General features: G+C 41.3%; 1 protein-coding gene across 2 annotated transcripts in view; it reads left to right on the top strand.

Annotated features, from left to right (window-relative positions):
• The window catches only part of ythdc2 (YTH domain containing 2), an 80,260-nt gene extending 76,830 nt beyond the window's left edge, over positions 1-3,430 (top strand). For both annotated transcript variants that reach the window (XM_073068640.1, XM_073068648.1), the window contains exon 31: positions 746-3,430. In XM_073068640.1, coding sequence (XP_072924741.1) covers positions 746-751 — 6 coding nt within the window. In that variant the 3' untranslated portion in view covers positions 752-3,430. The remainder of the gene's footprint in view (positions 1-745) is intronic.
• Positions 3,431-17,582: the final 14,152 nt, after the last annotated feature.

The following is a 17,582-nucleotide window of genomic DNA, read 5'->3' on the forward strand; positions in this document are numbered from 1 at the left end:
TCGGGTATTGAGGAGTCTGATAGCTTGGGGGAAGAAACTGTTATATAGTCTGGTCGTGAGAGCCCAAATGCTTCAGAGCCTTTTCCCAGATGGCAGGAAGGAGAAGAGATTGTATGAGGGGTGCATGGGGTCCTTCATAATGCTGTTTCCTTTGCGGATGCAAATAAATGACAATGGAAAATTACATTGATTACATTTTAACATTTTTAAAGAAGAACTAACATGAGGGACATTGATCTTCAGACATTTTTGACCTTAATAAAACAATTTATTTATTCTCTTTATGCTAGATTGTCTTTAACTGGTCTAAATATGCCATTTATAAATGTAAGTTGTATTCAAAGCAGTTGATATTTCAATATTCAGTTCAGCTCCATCTACTATTTCGGCTGTTTTCAACTGACATTTGCACAAGTTTAAGGTTTCAGTACATTTTGTTTAAATCTATACTATGGTCACAATTTTAGATAAGATTGCTGTTTATATTTGATGTAAAATAATCTGTCATCTTTAATGAAAGAATTAAAGAAGTTTTTTCAATGTTTGGGCACTCAGTTCAGATCTTTTCAAGGTAGTAAAGGGATGATAACTTTGAAAAGATGATCTCTCATTGATACATTCTTTTGGGTTTTACGATTTGGTTCTTGAATGCTTTTAGCCATGCATTTAGAGTTGTGTAGGAATGCTATTGAATTATCCTTGGCAAGGTAAATAAAAATTACTAATGTACTTTATCTTCTTTCAGTCCTAGATATTCTCCCATTCTCCGCAGTACATGTTGCAGCAACTCTGGAAACTGTACTTTTGGACAAGTTTGACTTTACACCACTGAAGATGTATGGAAATACAAATTTGATTTGTCCCAATAGAACTTGGAGAAGTAGTGAAGTTCAGTAGAATAAAAGTTATTTTTAAAAAACTGACAAATGAATGGTGAGGAAGAAAGAGAGGGGAAGAAAGTGTTGTGTTTAATATTTGTCTGATGTATGTATAAAAAGGCCCTTGCATCTTGTTCCATTGTGTTCTGTGGTTTTATAAACTGTGAAGAAATAATTTCCATAGCATTATATTTAAAAGTATGTGGAAGAAACTATGTACTTTTTTTCCTAAGACTGTTTGAGCAAAAATAATAAATTTCCTGTAGCTAAGTGTAATTGGCCCAAATTGATCTTAACATTTCCTCTTAAAAGTAACTCAAAGGCTGAGAATTTTCATTATTTTAGTTTAGTTTCTGGCTTCATGTTTAAGTGGCAGTTCAATATATTTGGAAAATAATACCTGTCAAATCATACCTAATCTTAACAATTTGAAATTGGCAAAAGGTTTAATTTGTAATGTTGCATTTTGGCATATTGCAATGTGATCACCATCTTCCTAGTTACAAATTAATTTCATTGCAACTGAATATTTAATGTATAACTTATCAGAGAGAATATATTTAGTAAAAATAATATTGCTTAATCTGATAAAACATGATGCAGAGATTATAACTGTTAGTGAAAGATTCTTCCTGTTAATAAAATATTGGAAGATACATTACCAACAATACAATTTCAAAATATTATGCCAAGATTTAAAGCATTGATTTTACTGTTTCACCATGAGCCAGAGCTCTAGTAAAAATGGATGGGAAGTTCTATTATTACGCACCTGTATATGCAGATTGTTAGTTAAGATGGTGGCCAAATGGAAAACTGTTAAATTGAGCTCTTCATGCATTGAAATTACAAGTTGTTTGCAGAAAGTAGCTTGCTCTTCACTGTGTTGTTGTCGCAAAAGATTAGCTAAAATTAAAATAACTCTAAAAATTGTAGTGTTCATCTATTGTGTTGTCTGGTGTTTATTGGTGACCATAATGTGATTTAGTTTGAGTTGTTAGTCTCATTATAAACCATGCTCACAAGTGCATTGGTAGATTGTGAACGATTCAGCATTCTCAAGCAGGAAATTTAACTACAAACTAGTAATCTATTTATTAAATTGCATACAATGCAGTCTGTTCTTTGATGGGAAATAAATGAGATCATTTTTTCATAAAACATTAATGGGAGCATTCCTGTGAGAAGTGGATGTAGGCCAAATCTTTTAAAATGTTCCTCTTAATGTACTAATTTTATGATCTCGTGACATTCCAGTATAAACACTAGAAGTGCCGACATTAAAACAAAATGTAACTTTTCAGAACTCAAGTTGATATAGAACCATAGAACTCACAGCACATGACCTTGTCTCTTGAATAGTTGACCCTTCTGAGAAAGAATGAAACTTTTTGATTGTTACACTCTATAGATAATCACAATTTAGGATGAAAATCAAACACGAGGAAATCTGCAGATGCTGGAAATTCAAACAACACACACAAAATGCTGGTGGAACACAGCAGGCTAGGCAGCATCTATAGGGAGAAGCGCTGTCGACGTTTCGGGCCGAGGGGTCAGGACGAAGGGTCTCGGCCCGAAACGTCAACAGCGCTTCTCCCTATAGATGCTGCCTGGCCTGCTGTGTTCCACCAGCATTTTGTGTGTGTTGTTAGGATGAAAATGCTACATTTGGCTCTTCACACTAGAAATTTAATTGAAGCAATGCAGAAGGCAACGTGTTCATGAACTGATTTATTGAAATATTTTACCATTGCATGTAGAATGTAACTTGGCATCAAGAAATTTAAGAGCAAATTTTTAATTAGTTGTTGTATAGAAAAGAATTCTTCCACATGGGGAAGAAATGAAAATCTTAACAGTGAGAACAGTGCTTTCAAACACCTTAACAGGCCAGGTCTTCAGCTTAGCCAGAAACCCAAGAAGCATTGAAGGGGGCCATTACATAGAATTTAAACCAAGGAAATGAATGTCTTAAATGCAGAAGGAAGCAGTTACACTTATTCAAAAAGTAAAGTGCCATCTCTATGTGTGTTTTAGATAATGTGGCTGATGCTGAGATAAGCAGTTTTAATCTCGTGGACTAAAACAAAGATGTAACCACACAATTAAGTTATCGGTGGTATGGGAAATAGAAATGTTTATTGTGGCACTTTGTAAGGTGTTATTCTTGATACAACAATTGTGTTGAATGAAAATATGCAAGGTTGTTAAATTGTCTAGAAAAATTTCTCCTCATTAATCTGACAGCTGTCAGCCTAGTTTGTGTGACAGTCACCTTTTTTACAATCATAAAATGATTTATAAAAACAATGCTTAAAGTTTTCATTAGTCATCGAATGTGCTGACTGAAATGTTTTAGACAATTTATACTCAAAAACTTAGTTGTGTAGTGGGCATTATTGCTTCAGTTGATTGTCATCTTATGAAGGGAGTTGTGAAAAGTGGAAATCTTTTTCTCATAAAACATTATGGCTTTTGCTGCAATGTGCAGTTATGTTTTTGTTTCTGAAGTTTTACTATTTTAAAAAAATAAATATAATTCAAATAAACTAACTTGTTTCTATGTTACTATGTAGTGCCTGGTCTCATGAATGGATGAAGATTATATTGTAGTTACAAGCACATCTTTCTTGTACAACACCCACAAAGTACAGGATTCCTTTTGGGAACAATTTCCTCAGGAGCATCTGCATGGTCATTTATTTACAACTTCAAGTTCAAAATTATTGTCATTCAGCCATACACATAAACACTGCCAAGCAAAACAACATTCCCCAGGACTAAAGTGCATAACACAGTACATATAACTCAGACACAACACTTAAAGTAACATTACCACAAATAAACAAACGAATAATAAAATGTATTCCAGAAGATTGGCATTTAGCAGAAGGTGTATTTATGACACAAGTTAAAAAGTAAACAGTGTAATGCTATTGGCACTTCAGAAGTGATAGGACCTAGGTGGTGGTAGGGAGTTCAGTAATCTCATGACATGGAGCAAGGAACTAAATATTATCCATACTGTTAGTGATTTTTGGGTTTGGGTCATTTACATTTAGCAAATGGCTTTGGCTACCAGTCTTCTGTTCCTTGAAAATGTATTGTGGATTTAATTTGTAACAATGCATTTCCTAAAAGCTGTGAATCCCAGTCCACAGATGATGTTGGAGTCTGCGGGATGGATGTGAACCAGAAGGTGTGAAGTTTGCATGTAGCCTCGAAAGCATTGTCTATACTTTGTAAATATGGAATTGTCCTTTGTGTTCAGCAAATAAATACTGAGCCCCATGTTGGGCCAGCAGACCTTTCCACTGAAAGCATGATGCCTGCTGTACCTTGTTTTGTCAAATAAAGAAGCTGCTTTGTATCTACCAGTAACTCTGTCCGGTGATTTCATTCACGCAACAACACATACATTCTCATTTACAAATATATCAACATTATTGTTTGGATTTGTAGGTAATATTGAATGTGTATGCACTGCTTTGTCATTAGCATTGTCACTATATAATAATCTTGTGAAATTAATCAATATTCATATTGTAATGGAAAATACCTAAATCTATCTGAGAAGCTGGAAATACAGCTATCCAGGAGTCATAGTTCAGTGATTGTCCCAGCTCTTTCTTCAGATTATAGGGGGGATTTCTCCAGTAAGAGCAACAGTGAGGAAACTTCAGCATTAATGTAGATGCTCACATGCACAGCTAATTAAAAGACTGTAAACTGAAACCAAAGGAATCGACACCTCAGACCTTCTGTACTGATACCAGGTGTGAAGAGGTATAAGGAAGTTTAAGCATACAGTGCCTATATTCTCCAGAGCTCAGTTGATTCCTTTAAAATAAGTAAAATCTTTTTGGTACTTGCAGAGTAGATGTTCAAGGAATCTTTCCTCTTGTGGGGAAATCTAGAAATGAGGAACATTCTCACAATAAGTTAGTGACCAAGATGAAGGAAGAATATCTTCTGAATTATAGGTCACAGCTACACTCTACTAAGGATTTATGAAGATGCAACTCCAGAACTCATCAGTTGGAATGGTGGAGCAAACACATGGGGCTGGAGAACCTACTCTTACCCCCATAAGTGGCAAGAAGTTATTTTCCCACTATTTATTCACCAAAGGTGACATTTTCAGCCATACACACCAAGTTGTTTTGCTGCCTATACCATAACAGAAGAAATTCTTCAGTTAATTTGATTTACTTCGTGTGATATATGGGATAGGTTAAAGGCTGTAATGCAGACTACATGCCACTGTGCTCCAAAACAAGCTGTGACTTAATTCACTAGCTTTACTTCTCACATATACATTGAAACAAACAGCAAAAGGCATTTTTTGCATCAAATACAGTCTGTAGATGTTCTGGCGGCAGCCTGCAAGTGTCACTCGATTTCCAGCACCAACATAGCATGCCCGCAGATGCTGTGTAGCATGCTGCAATAAGTCTTCAATATTGCTATTTATCTAATAATGTGGGAAATTGTTCTTGCATGTCCTACCTTGTAAAAGCAGATAAAAAAAGATCAAATCCAACTACTTATTACTTCATTCATCCTTAAATTGGGAAAATGATGGAAATGTGGACAGTGTTATCAGTAGTACTTGCTCATCAATACCTTACTGTCTAGCTTAGTTTGGTCTCTGCAGAGCCACTTGGCCGTAGAGCTCATAAACACTAGAGATTCTGCAAATGCTGGAAATCCAGACTCTCACACACAAAATGCTGGAGGAACTCAGCAGGCTAGGCAGCATGTATGGAGAGGAACGAAGAGTCAGCATTTTGGGCTGAGACTTCATAAGAGTTGACGGTTTGGTTGAAACACTTCATCAGTACTGGGCGTCCTAATGAAGGGCCGCGGCCTGAAGCATCGATTGTTTATTCCTTTCCACAGATGCTGCCTGACCTGCTGACTTCTTCCAGCGTTTTGTATGTGTTGATGCAAATTTCATCATTCGAGCTAAATTCTTGAGATGAGGCGAGAGCTATTGGTACGAAGGAAGCTGGTAAATGTGGAGTCGATGGGAATCCAAAAAATACTTCCCAAAACTGGTTAGAGTTGTAATCTGCACACACTTAGTACCAGGGCACCTTTGGGTAGCGATTTAGGTGCAACTATCTTCAGTAATGATCCTGTCTGATCAGTTCAACAACATAGATCATTACTGATGATTGCTCCATGTTTACTTCCTAAGTCCTGTTTTTGTCCACATGCAGCAGGGCTTGGACAACACCCAGGTTTGCAATGAATATTGATAAGTTATACTTAAGTCACACCAATACCAATTATGATTTTTTTTTAAACCAAAAAGTGGAAGTAATTGTTTTTGTAATTGTTGGAATAACATAGTTTTCAACTGGGACTCGATGAGGGGTCGCTAGGGGTTACGTGAGAGGTCGTGATTAAAAAAAGTAAGCATCGTTTCTCCAACTTCACTCAGTCCATGATGCTCGCGCTTGCAATGGCGGGCTGCGACCGGGCAGCCCTGTTAGCAATCTCGTTAGAGGTCTCACAGCCCAGTATGGCAGTGACGTCCAGCCACCTTAGGGGCTCCACTCCAGATTTGCTCTGGGTTTACTCCTGTAGCCTTTGTCTCTCCGGAGGTGGCCCATAAGGCAGTGGGGCTATTTACCCATAGCTGGGGATCTGGTTCACAAGCACCAGGGCATGTTCTCATGCCGATGGGCCTTTGTGCTACATGTGCAGGGGCCAGACCTCCTCCCCATCCTCTGTAGCTCAGTCTGTCCAGAAGGAGTTCAGTTTCTGTGTGTCGCCAGTGAGGAGGCACTACATGAGGCTTGCTGTTGGGGAGGCTATTCCAGGAATAAAGGGGTTAACATATGAAGAGCGTTTGGCAGCTTTGGGCCTGTACTCACCGGAATTTAGAAGAATGCAGGGGGATCTCTTTGAAACCTATCGTATGTTGTAAGGACTAGACGGGGTGGATGTGGAGAGGATGGTGGGGGTATCCAGAACTAGAAGGCCTCAAAATTGAGGGGTGACCTCTTAAAATGGAGATAAGGAGGGATTTTATTAGCCAGAGGGTAGTGAATCAGTGGAATGCTCTGTCACAGACTGCAGTGGAGGCGAAGTCCATAGCTATATTTAAGGCAGAAGTTGATTGTTTCGGGATTGGTCAGGGCATCAAAGAATATGGTGAGAAGGCAGGTCTATGGGGTTGAGTGGAATCCAGGATCAGCCATAGTGGAATGGCAGAGCAGACTTGATGGGCTGAATGGCCTAATTCTGCTGTTATGTTTTATGGTCCTATGACCTACTGGCAGGGCGAAATGGGCACATTCAGCTCTTCTTATCGCACGACTGCTACCCAGCAGTGGACGCTGAAAGTGAGAGTGACAAACACTCCCCACTTCACTACCACACTAGACGCAGCACAACAACCATTTTCACACCATGATATACATAATGCTGTGAATAGAGTCATAAACAATACGCACAAATTTAAATAATTCCACCTTTGCGAGTTCAAAGTCTTTGTCTGACTCCATGTAAGTATTACAGTATTTGAAATCTTATGTAACTTTGAGTGCAATATACTCCTCATCGATGAAGAGAAATTGTATTTGGTTGTTTTATGTATGGATGAATCTTTCCAAAAGCACGTTTGCAAAATTATTAATCTTTCTACACATTCCTTATTTTCTTCTGTGAAATTCTTCTTTGTGGAACTCACGTTTCCTCCCACCCTGCTATCCTTTGAAATTCTTTAGCCTTGTCTTACAGTCGTTTTATCTGTCATTCCCAGAAATCTCTGCAGGATTTATTCTTACTTTATTAGCTATATCTATACACTTGCTTGCTAATGCAAATATTTAATCAGGCAATCAAGTGGAAGCAACTCAGTGCATACAGACGTGGTTAACAGGTTCAGTTGTTATTTTGACGAAACATCAGAATGGGGAAGAAATGAGATCTAGGTGGAATGATTGTTGGTGCCAGATGTGGTGGTTTCAGTAGCTCAGAATCTGCTGACCCCCTGGGATTTTCACACATAACAGTCTCTAGGGTTTGCAGAGAATGGGGCAGCAGTTCTGTGGGCAAAAATGCTTTGTTCATGAAAGAGGTCAGAGGCGAAAGGCCAGACTGGTTCAAGTTGACTGGAAGGCGGCACTAACTCAACTAACCACACGTTACAATAGTGGTGTGCAGTGAAGCTTGAAGTGGATGGGCTACAGTGACAGACGACACACTGGGTTCCACTCCAGTCTCCAATAAAGTGGCCACTGAGTATATGTTGCACTTGCACTGCGTCCTGATGTCTTGAAGCTGATCTTTGGTGTTTCCTGCCACAGAACAAATCTCATGCTTTTCCCTTTATGATCCGGTTGGTTACTTGAAGAAATCCTACCTTCACCCACAAGTCTACAGTCTCAAACATGGGTCAGTCTCAGAGTCTTCCTTCCAGTGTAATTGCAGCTCCCTCAGCAAGCTTTTGCAGTGCTGCTCTCTATTGATCATGAATTCACCAGCATCTTCTGCTACTAAAATAAAACCTATCAAACGACATCATCTTTCACTTTGTCAGTTTTGGAAAAATGTTCACACCCTGGGTACCGTGTTGCATTTATATTGTCTTCAGCCCAGTCCCTCCAAGTGAAAATATTTGCACAGTGATCAACCAACAGAGATGCTCCCACAGCTCCAGGAGCCCGGGTTCAATCCTGAGCCCCGGTGCTGGAACATAGAAGTCAGCTCAGGAACAGGCCCTTAGTCCTATGACATCTGGGCCAACCACAATGCCAAATTATACTAATCCCTATATGATCCATTTCCCTCCAGTCCATGTGTGTCCTCAGACCATGAGATTTAGGAACAGAAGCAAGCCAATCGACCCATCAAGTCTGCTCTGCCATTTCATCATGGATGATTCATTTTCCCTCTCAGCCCAATCTCCTGCCTTCTTCCTGTAACCTTTCATGCCCTGAGTAATCAAGAACCTATCAATCTCTGTCTTAAATGCATCTAGTGACCTGGCCTCCACAGTCACCTGTGGCAACAAATTCCACAGATTCAACACTCCCTGGCTAAAGAAATTCTTCTTCATCTCCGTGTGCTTGTCTAAATGACTCCTAGCACCTCTATCATGATTGCTTCCACCACCACACCTGGCAGTGTTCTCCAGTTTCTGTGTAAAAAAAAACTTGTCTCACGTATTGTCAAACTGCCCCACCTGCCCCACAATCCATCTCCTTAAAATTATGCCCTCTGGTGTTTATTCTGTCCATCATTGACTATCTGTTCTATCTAGGCTCCTCATAATGTTAGAGATTTCTATCAGCTCTCTCCTCGGTCTCCAGCACTCTGGAGCAAATAATGCAAGTCTATCCGATTTGTCCCTAGGCAACGTCCTTGTGAACCTGCTCAAAAGCTCCCTCATTTTTCCTTTAATGCAGTAAGCAGACAATCCCCCAACCCCAGCCTGACCAGAGTTTTATATGGCTGCAAAAGGGCTTTCTGAACCAATGCACAACTGATGAACTCCCCAACAATCTGTAGATGCTGGAAATCCAAGCAACACACAAAATGCTGGAGGAACTCAGCAGGCCAGGCAGCATGGATGGAAAAGAGTTCAGTTGATGTTTCGGGCCGAGACCCTTCGGCAGGAGTCTTTTCCATCGATGCTGCCTGACCTGCAGAGTTCCTCCAGCATTTTGTGTGTGTTGCACAACTGATGAAGACGGGTATGCCTTACACCTTCCTTGTGTTGCCACAGACCTGGACATACTGGCTATGACGTTTGCATGTCCTCCATGCTTATTTATTTAGTGATTCAGCACAGTAAAAGGCCCTTCCAGCCTAACAAGCCCAATTACAGCTAACTGACCAATTGATCTACTAACCCTTTGGGATGTGGAAGGAAATTGGAACATCCAGAGGAAACCCATTTGGTCACAGGGGAGGACAGACAAACTCCTTACAGACTGCGGCGGAATTGAAAGCCCGTGCTGGTGCGGTAATAATATTGCACCAACCACTACGCTACCGTTTCTTTAGCTTCCTGTCACAAATCAGAAGTATGCTGGCTGAGAAGCTGATTGGCCACTCTAAATTGCCATTGATGTGTGGGTATGATCAGTTTGGTCGAAGTGGAAGGAAATTTGTGGAGAGCAAAACAGGATTTTTGTATAGTTCGGAGAAATGATCATCAGTGGGAGGATAGGACCTGTTCCCAAGCTGAATGAGTTCACAGGTCACGTGCTTCCACAGTTCCAACCACCCACACCTGTTTCATCTTCTTTTTCAGCTTCACCTCCAGGGGAGAGTTTCACCAAACAATTATCCCCCAGTCTCCTGCAACACTTCCATCATCCAGAAGCTATCAACTGTGTTCCAAAAACTTCCAACGACGTGGGCAGCTTCAGGGCATTCACCAAGACCTGTGGTCGCCCTTCACCTTCAGAATGTCCAGTGACATCTCGATCTGCCATGCTGGAGTCACAGAAAGATCAGATTCAGATTCCTCTAGTTATCACACGTACATAAAAGCAGAAAGTGAAATGCGTCATTTGCGTCAACAACCAACGCAACCTAAGGATGTGCTGGGGGTAGCTCACAAGTGTTGCCCCACTTTCCGGCACCAACATAGCATACCTGCCAAGTTCGCAGAACGTACAAGTGACAACAACAGCAAATGAAGCTCCTTATCTTCTTCCCAACCAATTGCTCTCTCTCTCACACACACACGCACCTCTCTCTAATTCAGGACAAATCGCCTCAACTTCCGTTTGACTTTTGGCGTTCATTCTTTGATACCGACCCAGGAATTGCCAATGATTATGTCACCCAAACTAGCGAGTCGCCTCTCTCGCTCTGCTCTCTGTGAGCAGTGGAGCCCACACTTCTGGCTCTGGCCACATTCCCCTGAGGAACCGTCACCTCCTCCAGCAGGCAAGGGGAAGATCTGCTGGTGAACGGTGTTCAGCGGGGAACACGACTGCCATGTTCAGTGAGCTGAGGTAGTTAGGTTGCTTTCTTCCATTGTTGAGTTTAGGTGTGTCTGTGCAAAAGCAACAAAAATAACAACAGTTAAATGCTTGTCTTCCGAGCTTGATGCATATTCTCTCTATTTTACTTTGAATAAAAGTCCATTTCTCTTTTCGCACAATTCTAAACTGCTCTTGTCATCAAAGGGGAATCAATAAATGGTGGCAGCAGTAATTCTCACTTTATTTTGACAGAATTTGAATCAGCTTGAGTCGAGCTAAGAAATAGTCTCGGGCAAAAAATCGTGGTAGGAGTTATTTATAAGCCACCCAATAGTTGCTCAATACTGGGCTCAGCATAACTCAGAAGTTTAAAGGAGCTAATAATCAGTAATATAGTAATTCTGGAGATCTGGAATTTGCTGTTAAACTGAACAAGTCAAATAAGCAATAACTAGATGGAGGACTAACTCACGAAATGTATTCTAGGTGGTTTTCTAGATCAGTTCTTTAAGGAACCAACTAGAGAAAAGGCTATTTCAGATCTTGTTTTATACAGCGAGAAAGGATTAATTCATAATAAGGGGCCACTTAGGGAAGAATAACCTAAGGTGATAGAAATTTAAACAGGAAGATAGAAATTCAATCCAAAGCCATGTTCTTAAAAATAAAGGAAGGGAAGTATGAAGCTGTAAGAGGAGGGTCACTTGTGGTTAAATGGAAGAATATCTTGAAAGGTCAGTGGTTAGAGTAATGCACAATTTGGGAAAAAAGGAAATCACTTAAAACTTATAAAACACAAAAGAAAAATTTATTTCTCTGTGGTTAACTAGAAAAATTAGAGAAGCATTTTATAGCTCAGCAAAAGGGGCCAAGAAACTGACAGAAGAAAAGGCAGGTCGGAATAGGAAAGTAAACTGCCAAGAACTTTAGAAATGGATCATGAAAAAGAAGCGCTCAACAGTGCCAAATGTAGATCTCTTGACGACAGACACAAGGGGAATTTATAATGAGGAACAAATGGGGCAGCATGGTAGTGTAGCAGTTAGCGTAACACTATTATAGCGCCAGTGATCTGGGTTCAATTCCTGCCACTGTCTGTGAGGAGCTTATGCATTCTCCCTGTGATTACACAGGTTTCTTTGGGTGCTCCGGTTTCCTCCCACAGTCCAGCAAAGTACGGATTAGTAGGTTAAATAGTTACAATTGGACAGTGCAGGCTAGTGGGCCGGTTACTGTGCTGTGTCTCTGAATGAATAAAGAAAACAGGAGAGGAATCAAACAATGACGTTGTGTCTGTCATTATGGAAGAAGATGCAAGAAGCCTCAGGAAACCAATGACCTATTGAGAATGAAGAACGGAAGGAAATTAGTAAAGAAATGAATGATAATGATTGGTGATGCTAAAAACCAGAGCTGATGATCTATACTGCATAATGTTGAAAGAGCTGGCTGTAGAAGTACTCCAGCTGTTAGTTCTGAGAATGTTCTAGGTTCTGGAATTGACCTTGTGGATTGGAGGGTAGCAAATGTGACCAGAAAGTAGAAGGAAAGAAAATAGGGAACTTCCGACTTGCTGGCTTAATGCTGGTGTTGGGAAAGTAGGGATCACTGCTCCCCAGTATACCATGAGCTCTGCGCCAGATTGAGGTTTTAATCTTTACCTTAGATGCCAGAGGCTGTGTTGGTGTGCTGAAGGATATTGTGGATTTTATCACTGAAATCTGCTGTTGCTGAATGGTGCTTCTTATGCAGTGGGAAGTGACAGAATCCTGGTCAGAATCAGATTTATTATCACTGACATACGGTGGCAGCAGTGTAGTGCAAAGACGTGAAAATCTATACATTACAAATATAAACGAATAGTGTGAAAGAATGGAATAATGAGATAGTATTCATGTGTTCGTGGATCATTCAGAAATGTGATGGCAGAGGGGAAGAAGTTGTTCCTAAATTGTTGAGTGTGGTTCTCCGGGCTCCTGTACCTCCTCCCTAATGGTAGTAATGAGAAGAGGGCATGTCCTGGATGGTGAGGGTCTCTTGTGTTGCATGCTGTCTTCTTCAGGCATCACCTCATGTTCATGTTTTTCAAAGTATTGACATGGGCCTGAGAGTCTTGGTTTTGTGGTTGTTTTAAGTTAAGGCCCAACCTCTTCAGTAGATGCTTCACTGAAAGCTGATGTGACTATGAGTTCAGTCCTTGTCTGTATTTTACTGCTCAGTTACTGAGTTTGTATTATTGGTCTTGGAGTAGAGGCAATGTAGAAGGAGCCAAATGTCCTTTTCAGTACTCTGTATGACATACTCGCCAAAATACAGACTTTGATACAAATCCAATGGTTATTGTTTCTTTTATCTTTCACGCACATCATCTAGGCATGTATAGATGAAAGACAAACAAAGGGGTATGTGGGAGGGAAGGGTTAGATTGACCTTGGAATTGGCAGAAAGGTTGGCACAAAACTGTAGACTGAAGGGCCTATACAGTGCTGTACTCTTCAGTGTTGCATGTTGTAGTCACCTCATTCTCCTTTTATTTAGAAGGCAAAGGTTTGGGAAGAGCTGTAAGAAGCAAGTAGCATTGAATGGATTGAGTCCTCTGATAAAGGCTGCACCAATTGTTCCTGGAGCGGAGGCCGGGTGGCGAATTTGCTTCAACACTGATTGATGATGCACTCCTGGACAGCAGACTTTGCTGGGTCACGGACCATAACCCGTGAACTCAGCCGAAACTACTTCAACTCTCAGGTCCAACGCAATGTTGTGGTCGGCACAACATTGTGGGCTGAAGGGCCTGTGATGTGCTATAGATTTCTATGCTTTTATGTTCTAACCACTGCAAAGGTCCCGTGTGAAAGGACGGGGGTCTGGGGTCCATCTGCCACTGGACACTGAAGGCCTGAGGCCTGTGTGACCGCATCCCAAATATCTTCCAGATACAATGTTTATGGAGGAAACACATGGTGCTGACACATCGTAAGAGAATGCATTGAATTGATTGTTGAGTCATTACATATATTACGAATAAACTGTATTTCCAAGAAAAATTCTCAGAACACCGAAAAATCCAGAGGTTCTTTATTCCTCTTTCTTTAGTTTGATTTTAGAACGATGGAGTCATAGAGCAGTACAGAACAGAAACAGGCCCTTTGGCCCATCTAGTCCATGCTGAACTGTTACTTTGCTGAGTCTCATCAACCCCACCTGGATCACAGTCCTCCATACCCCTCCCATCCATGTACTTATCAAACTTCCCCTAAATGGTGCAATTGATGTTGCAATTTGATATAATATTTTTACCAAGAATCATAATGAGATATTAAATTACAGGACAACTCTTTGCAAATGTACTGTCATCTGACATATTTCAGAGATTTACTGTAATTAAGCATTCAGATCTAATTTTCTCAACAGATAAAGCACTTTGCTATGACCTTGTGATTCCTGCGATTGCTCGCTTCATTCACAGGATGTCACTGTGAGATCATTGGTTCATTTTCACACTGACAGGCTGCACAATCTTAGCTACAGTGAAATTGCACGTTACCATTAAAGTTCAAAGTAAATTTATTATTGAAGTACATAGATGTCACCATATACAACCCTGTGATATGTTTTCTTGGGGGCATTCACCATAAATAGAAAGAAACACCATAGAGTCACTGTAAAACTGCACAGGAGATGGGCAAGCAACCATCGTTGTTTGTCAACAACCAAAGGCAACATCTGTGCAAATACAAAAAAAAACTACAAAATAATAATAATAATTAAATAAGTGAAAAATATTAAGAAAATGAGATGAAGAGCCCTTGAACGTGAGTCAATAGGTTGTGGAAACAGCTCAATAATGGGCCAAGTGAAGTTGAATGAAGTTATCCCCATTGGTCCAAGAGCCTGATGATTGAGGGGTAATAACTGTTCCTGAACCTGGTGGTGTGAGTCCTGAGGCTCCTGTACCTTCTTCCTGATGGACCAGGGTTAATTCCTCTGTCCCTGAATGAGGTAATCATGGATTTAAGCCTTACGCTTGACCATATGGATTTTACTGCATAATCAACGCAGAAACGAAATCCGAGCAACACACACAAAATGCTGGAGGAACTCAGCAGGCTGGGCAGCATCTATGGAAAAGAGTACAATCAACGTTTCAGGTTGAGAGCCTTCATCAGGACTGGAAAGAAAGAGATGAGGAATCAGAGTAAAAGGTGGAGGGAGGGGGAGGAAGGAACACGAGGTGATAGGTGAAACTGGGAGGTGGGGGGGAGAGTGGTGAAGTAGAGAACTGAGAAGTTGATTGGTGAAAGAGATAAAGGGCTGGAGAAGGGGCAACTGATCGGAGAGGACAGAAGGCCATGGAAGAAAGAAAAGGGGCAGGAGCACCGGAGGGAGGTGATGGACAAGTGAGGAGATAAATTGAGAGAGAGAGAGAAATGGAAATGGGGAATGGTGGAGGAGAGGGGTACTGAAATCCAGTGTCATCCTTAGAATGTTGTGAAATTCAATTCCTTTTGCACCTTAAGATGAGTGTAAAATATTTTGTGGTACCATTCAAGTAAGACCATGTAGATCCAACCCCTTTCTGAGCCTGACATGATGTTGAACTATTTTCAGATTCAGGTTATTTATTTATCAATTGTACATTAAAACATTCAGTGAAATGTGTTGTTTCACCTAGAGATGTGCTGGTGTCACCACGTATTCTGGCACCAACATATCATGCTCCCAAGTGCTCGGCTGACCAACATAGAACACAATGAAGCAGAAGACAACAAGATGGAACACAACAGAAACAAAAATAACAACACAAACCAAACCCCTTTCCTCCCTCTCACCCAGCCACACATGCCACAGTCCTTCAACTCCAGGATCAGCTTCCAGGCCTTCAGTCTCCAAGCTTTGGCCATCGCGCTTTGACTTCTGGACCTGCAATCAACCCTCAGGCTTCAATCCTCGGTATTGACCCATTGACTAGATGATTACAGGACCTCGAACTCCAGGGTCGAACTTCTTCCATCGTCTCTGCTTCATTTCTATGTTTCTATGTACAATCCTCGATATCTACCCCCACACTAGATGATGACAGGACCCCGAACTTCTTCCACTGTCTTGGTTTCAATTCTCAATATCTATCCCCAGACTAGATGATATCAGGACCCTGCATTTCAGGCTCAAACTCCTTCCACTGTCTCTGCTTCAGTCCTTGATATTTACCTCTCAGACAGGACCCCACACTTCTTCCATTGTCTCTACCTCTGTGTCCATGATTTGACTAGGAGTCTTCACTGCACATCTTGCTCCTGTCTCTAGAATTCCTGATCCACAGCCTTTAACTCTCCCTGGAATGACTCACTGCTCACAACTGATGGGTTGTCGACCACCTTGATCTGCCCACGCCTTACTCACTGTGAATTCTCAGCAATCTCATCATCAAACCTTGGTGACAAAGCTGGTGCCATTGAGATCTGCCGGACTGATCTTCGGCTTGCAGCAGCCAAAACCTCAGACACGTCCTCATACCTGCTCTGAACTGTGACCCCACCATTGAGGCCACTGTATCCCACAGGTCACAAACCTCATTTCCTAGTGAGCTCCTCCCTTCACTCCTTCCAGCCTCGCAGTGCCTCAGCCCACCTCTGCCTCCTGCTGCAGCTGGTAAACTGGCTTGTTATTGTCACAGGTACTGAGGTAGAGTGAGAAGCTTACCTTGATACAGATCAATTCATTATAACGGGGCATTGAGTAGTACAAGAACAGGAAAACAGATTATTATCTGAACGGTGGCCGATTAGGAAAAGGGGAGATACAACGGGACCTGGCTGTCATTGTACACCAGTCATTGAAGGTTGGCATGCAGGTACAGCAGGCGGTGAAAAAGGCAAATGGTGTGTTGGCATTCATAGCAAAAGGATTTGAGTACAGGAGCAGGGAGGTTCTACTGCAGTTATACAAGGCCTTGGTGAGACCGCACCTAGAATATTGTGTGCAGTTTTGGTCCCCTAATCTGAGGAAAGACATTCTTGCCATAGAGGGAGTACAAAGAAGGTTCACCAGATTGATTCTTGGGATGGCAGGACTTTCATATGAAGAAAGACTGGATCGACTAGGGTTATACTCACTGGAACTTAGAAGATTGAGGGGGGATCTTATTGAAACGTATAAAATTCTAAAGGGATTGGACAGGCTAGATGCAGGAAGATTGTTTCCAATGTTGGGGAAATCCAGAACGAGGGGTCACAGTTTAAGGATAAAGGGGGAGCCTTTTAGGACCGAGATGAGGAAAAACTTCTTCACACAGAGAGTGGTGAATCTGTGGAATTCTCTGCCACAGGAAACAGTTGAGGCTGGTTCATTGGTTATATTTAAGAGGAAGTTAGATATGGCCCTTGTGGCTAAAGGGATCGGGGGTATGGAGAGAAAGCAGGTACAGGGTTCTGAGTTGGATGATCAGCCATGATCATACTGAATGGCGGTGCAGGCTCGAATGGCCGAATGGCCTACTCCTGCATCTATTTTCTATGTCTCTATGTAAAGCAATAGCAGAGTGCAGAATAAAGTGTTATAGTAGAGAGAAAGTGCAGTGCAGGCAAACGGCGAGGTGCAATGGGATAGACCGTGAGATCCATAAACAAGACTGTTTGGGCAGACCCATTGTTTCAACTTGCTCTTGACCCAGCAGATTCGTGTCTTCAAAATGCATCAGGCTTGTTTAGATGTTCCTTTGAGCCTTTTGAATAGAACTTTCTGGCCG

Source organism: Hemitrygon akajei, chromosome 2, assembly GCF_048418815.1.
Source record: "Hemitrygon akajei chromosome 2, sHemAka1.3, whole genome shotgun sequence".
NCBI classification, from domain to species: Eukaryota; Metazoa; Chordata; class Chondrichthyes; order Myliobatiformes; family Dasyatidae; genus Hemitrygon; species Hemitrygon akajei.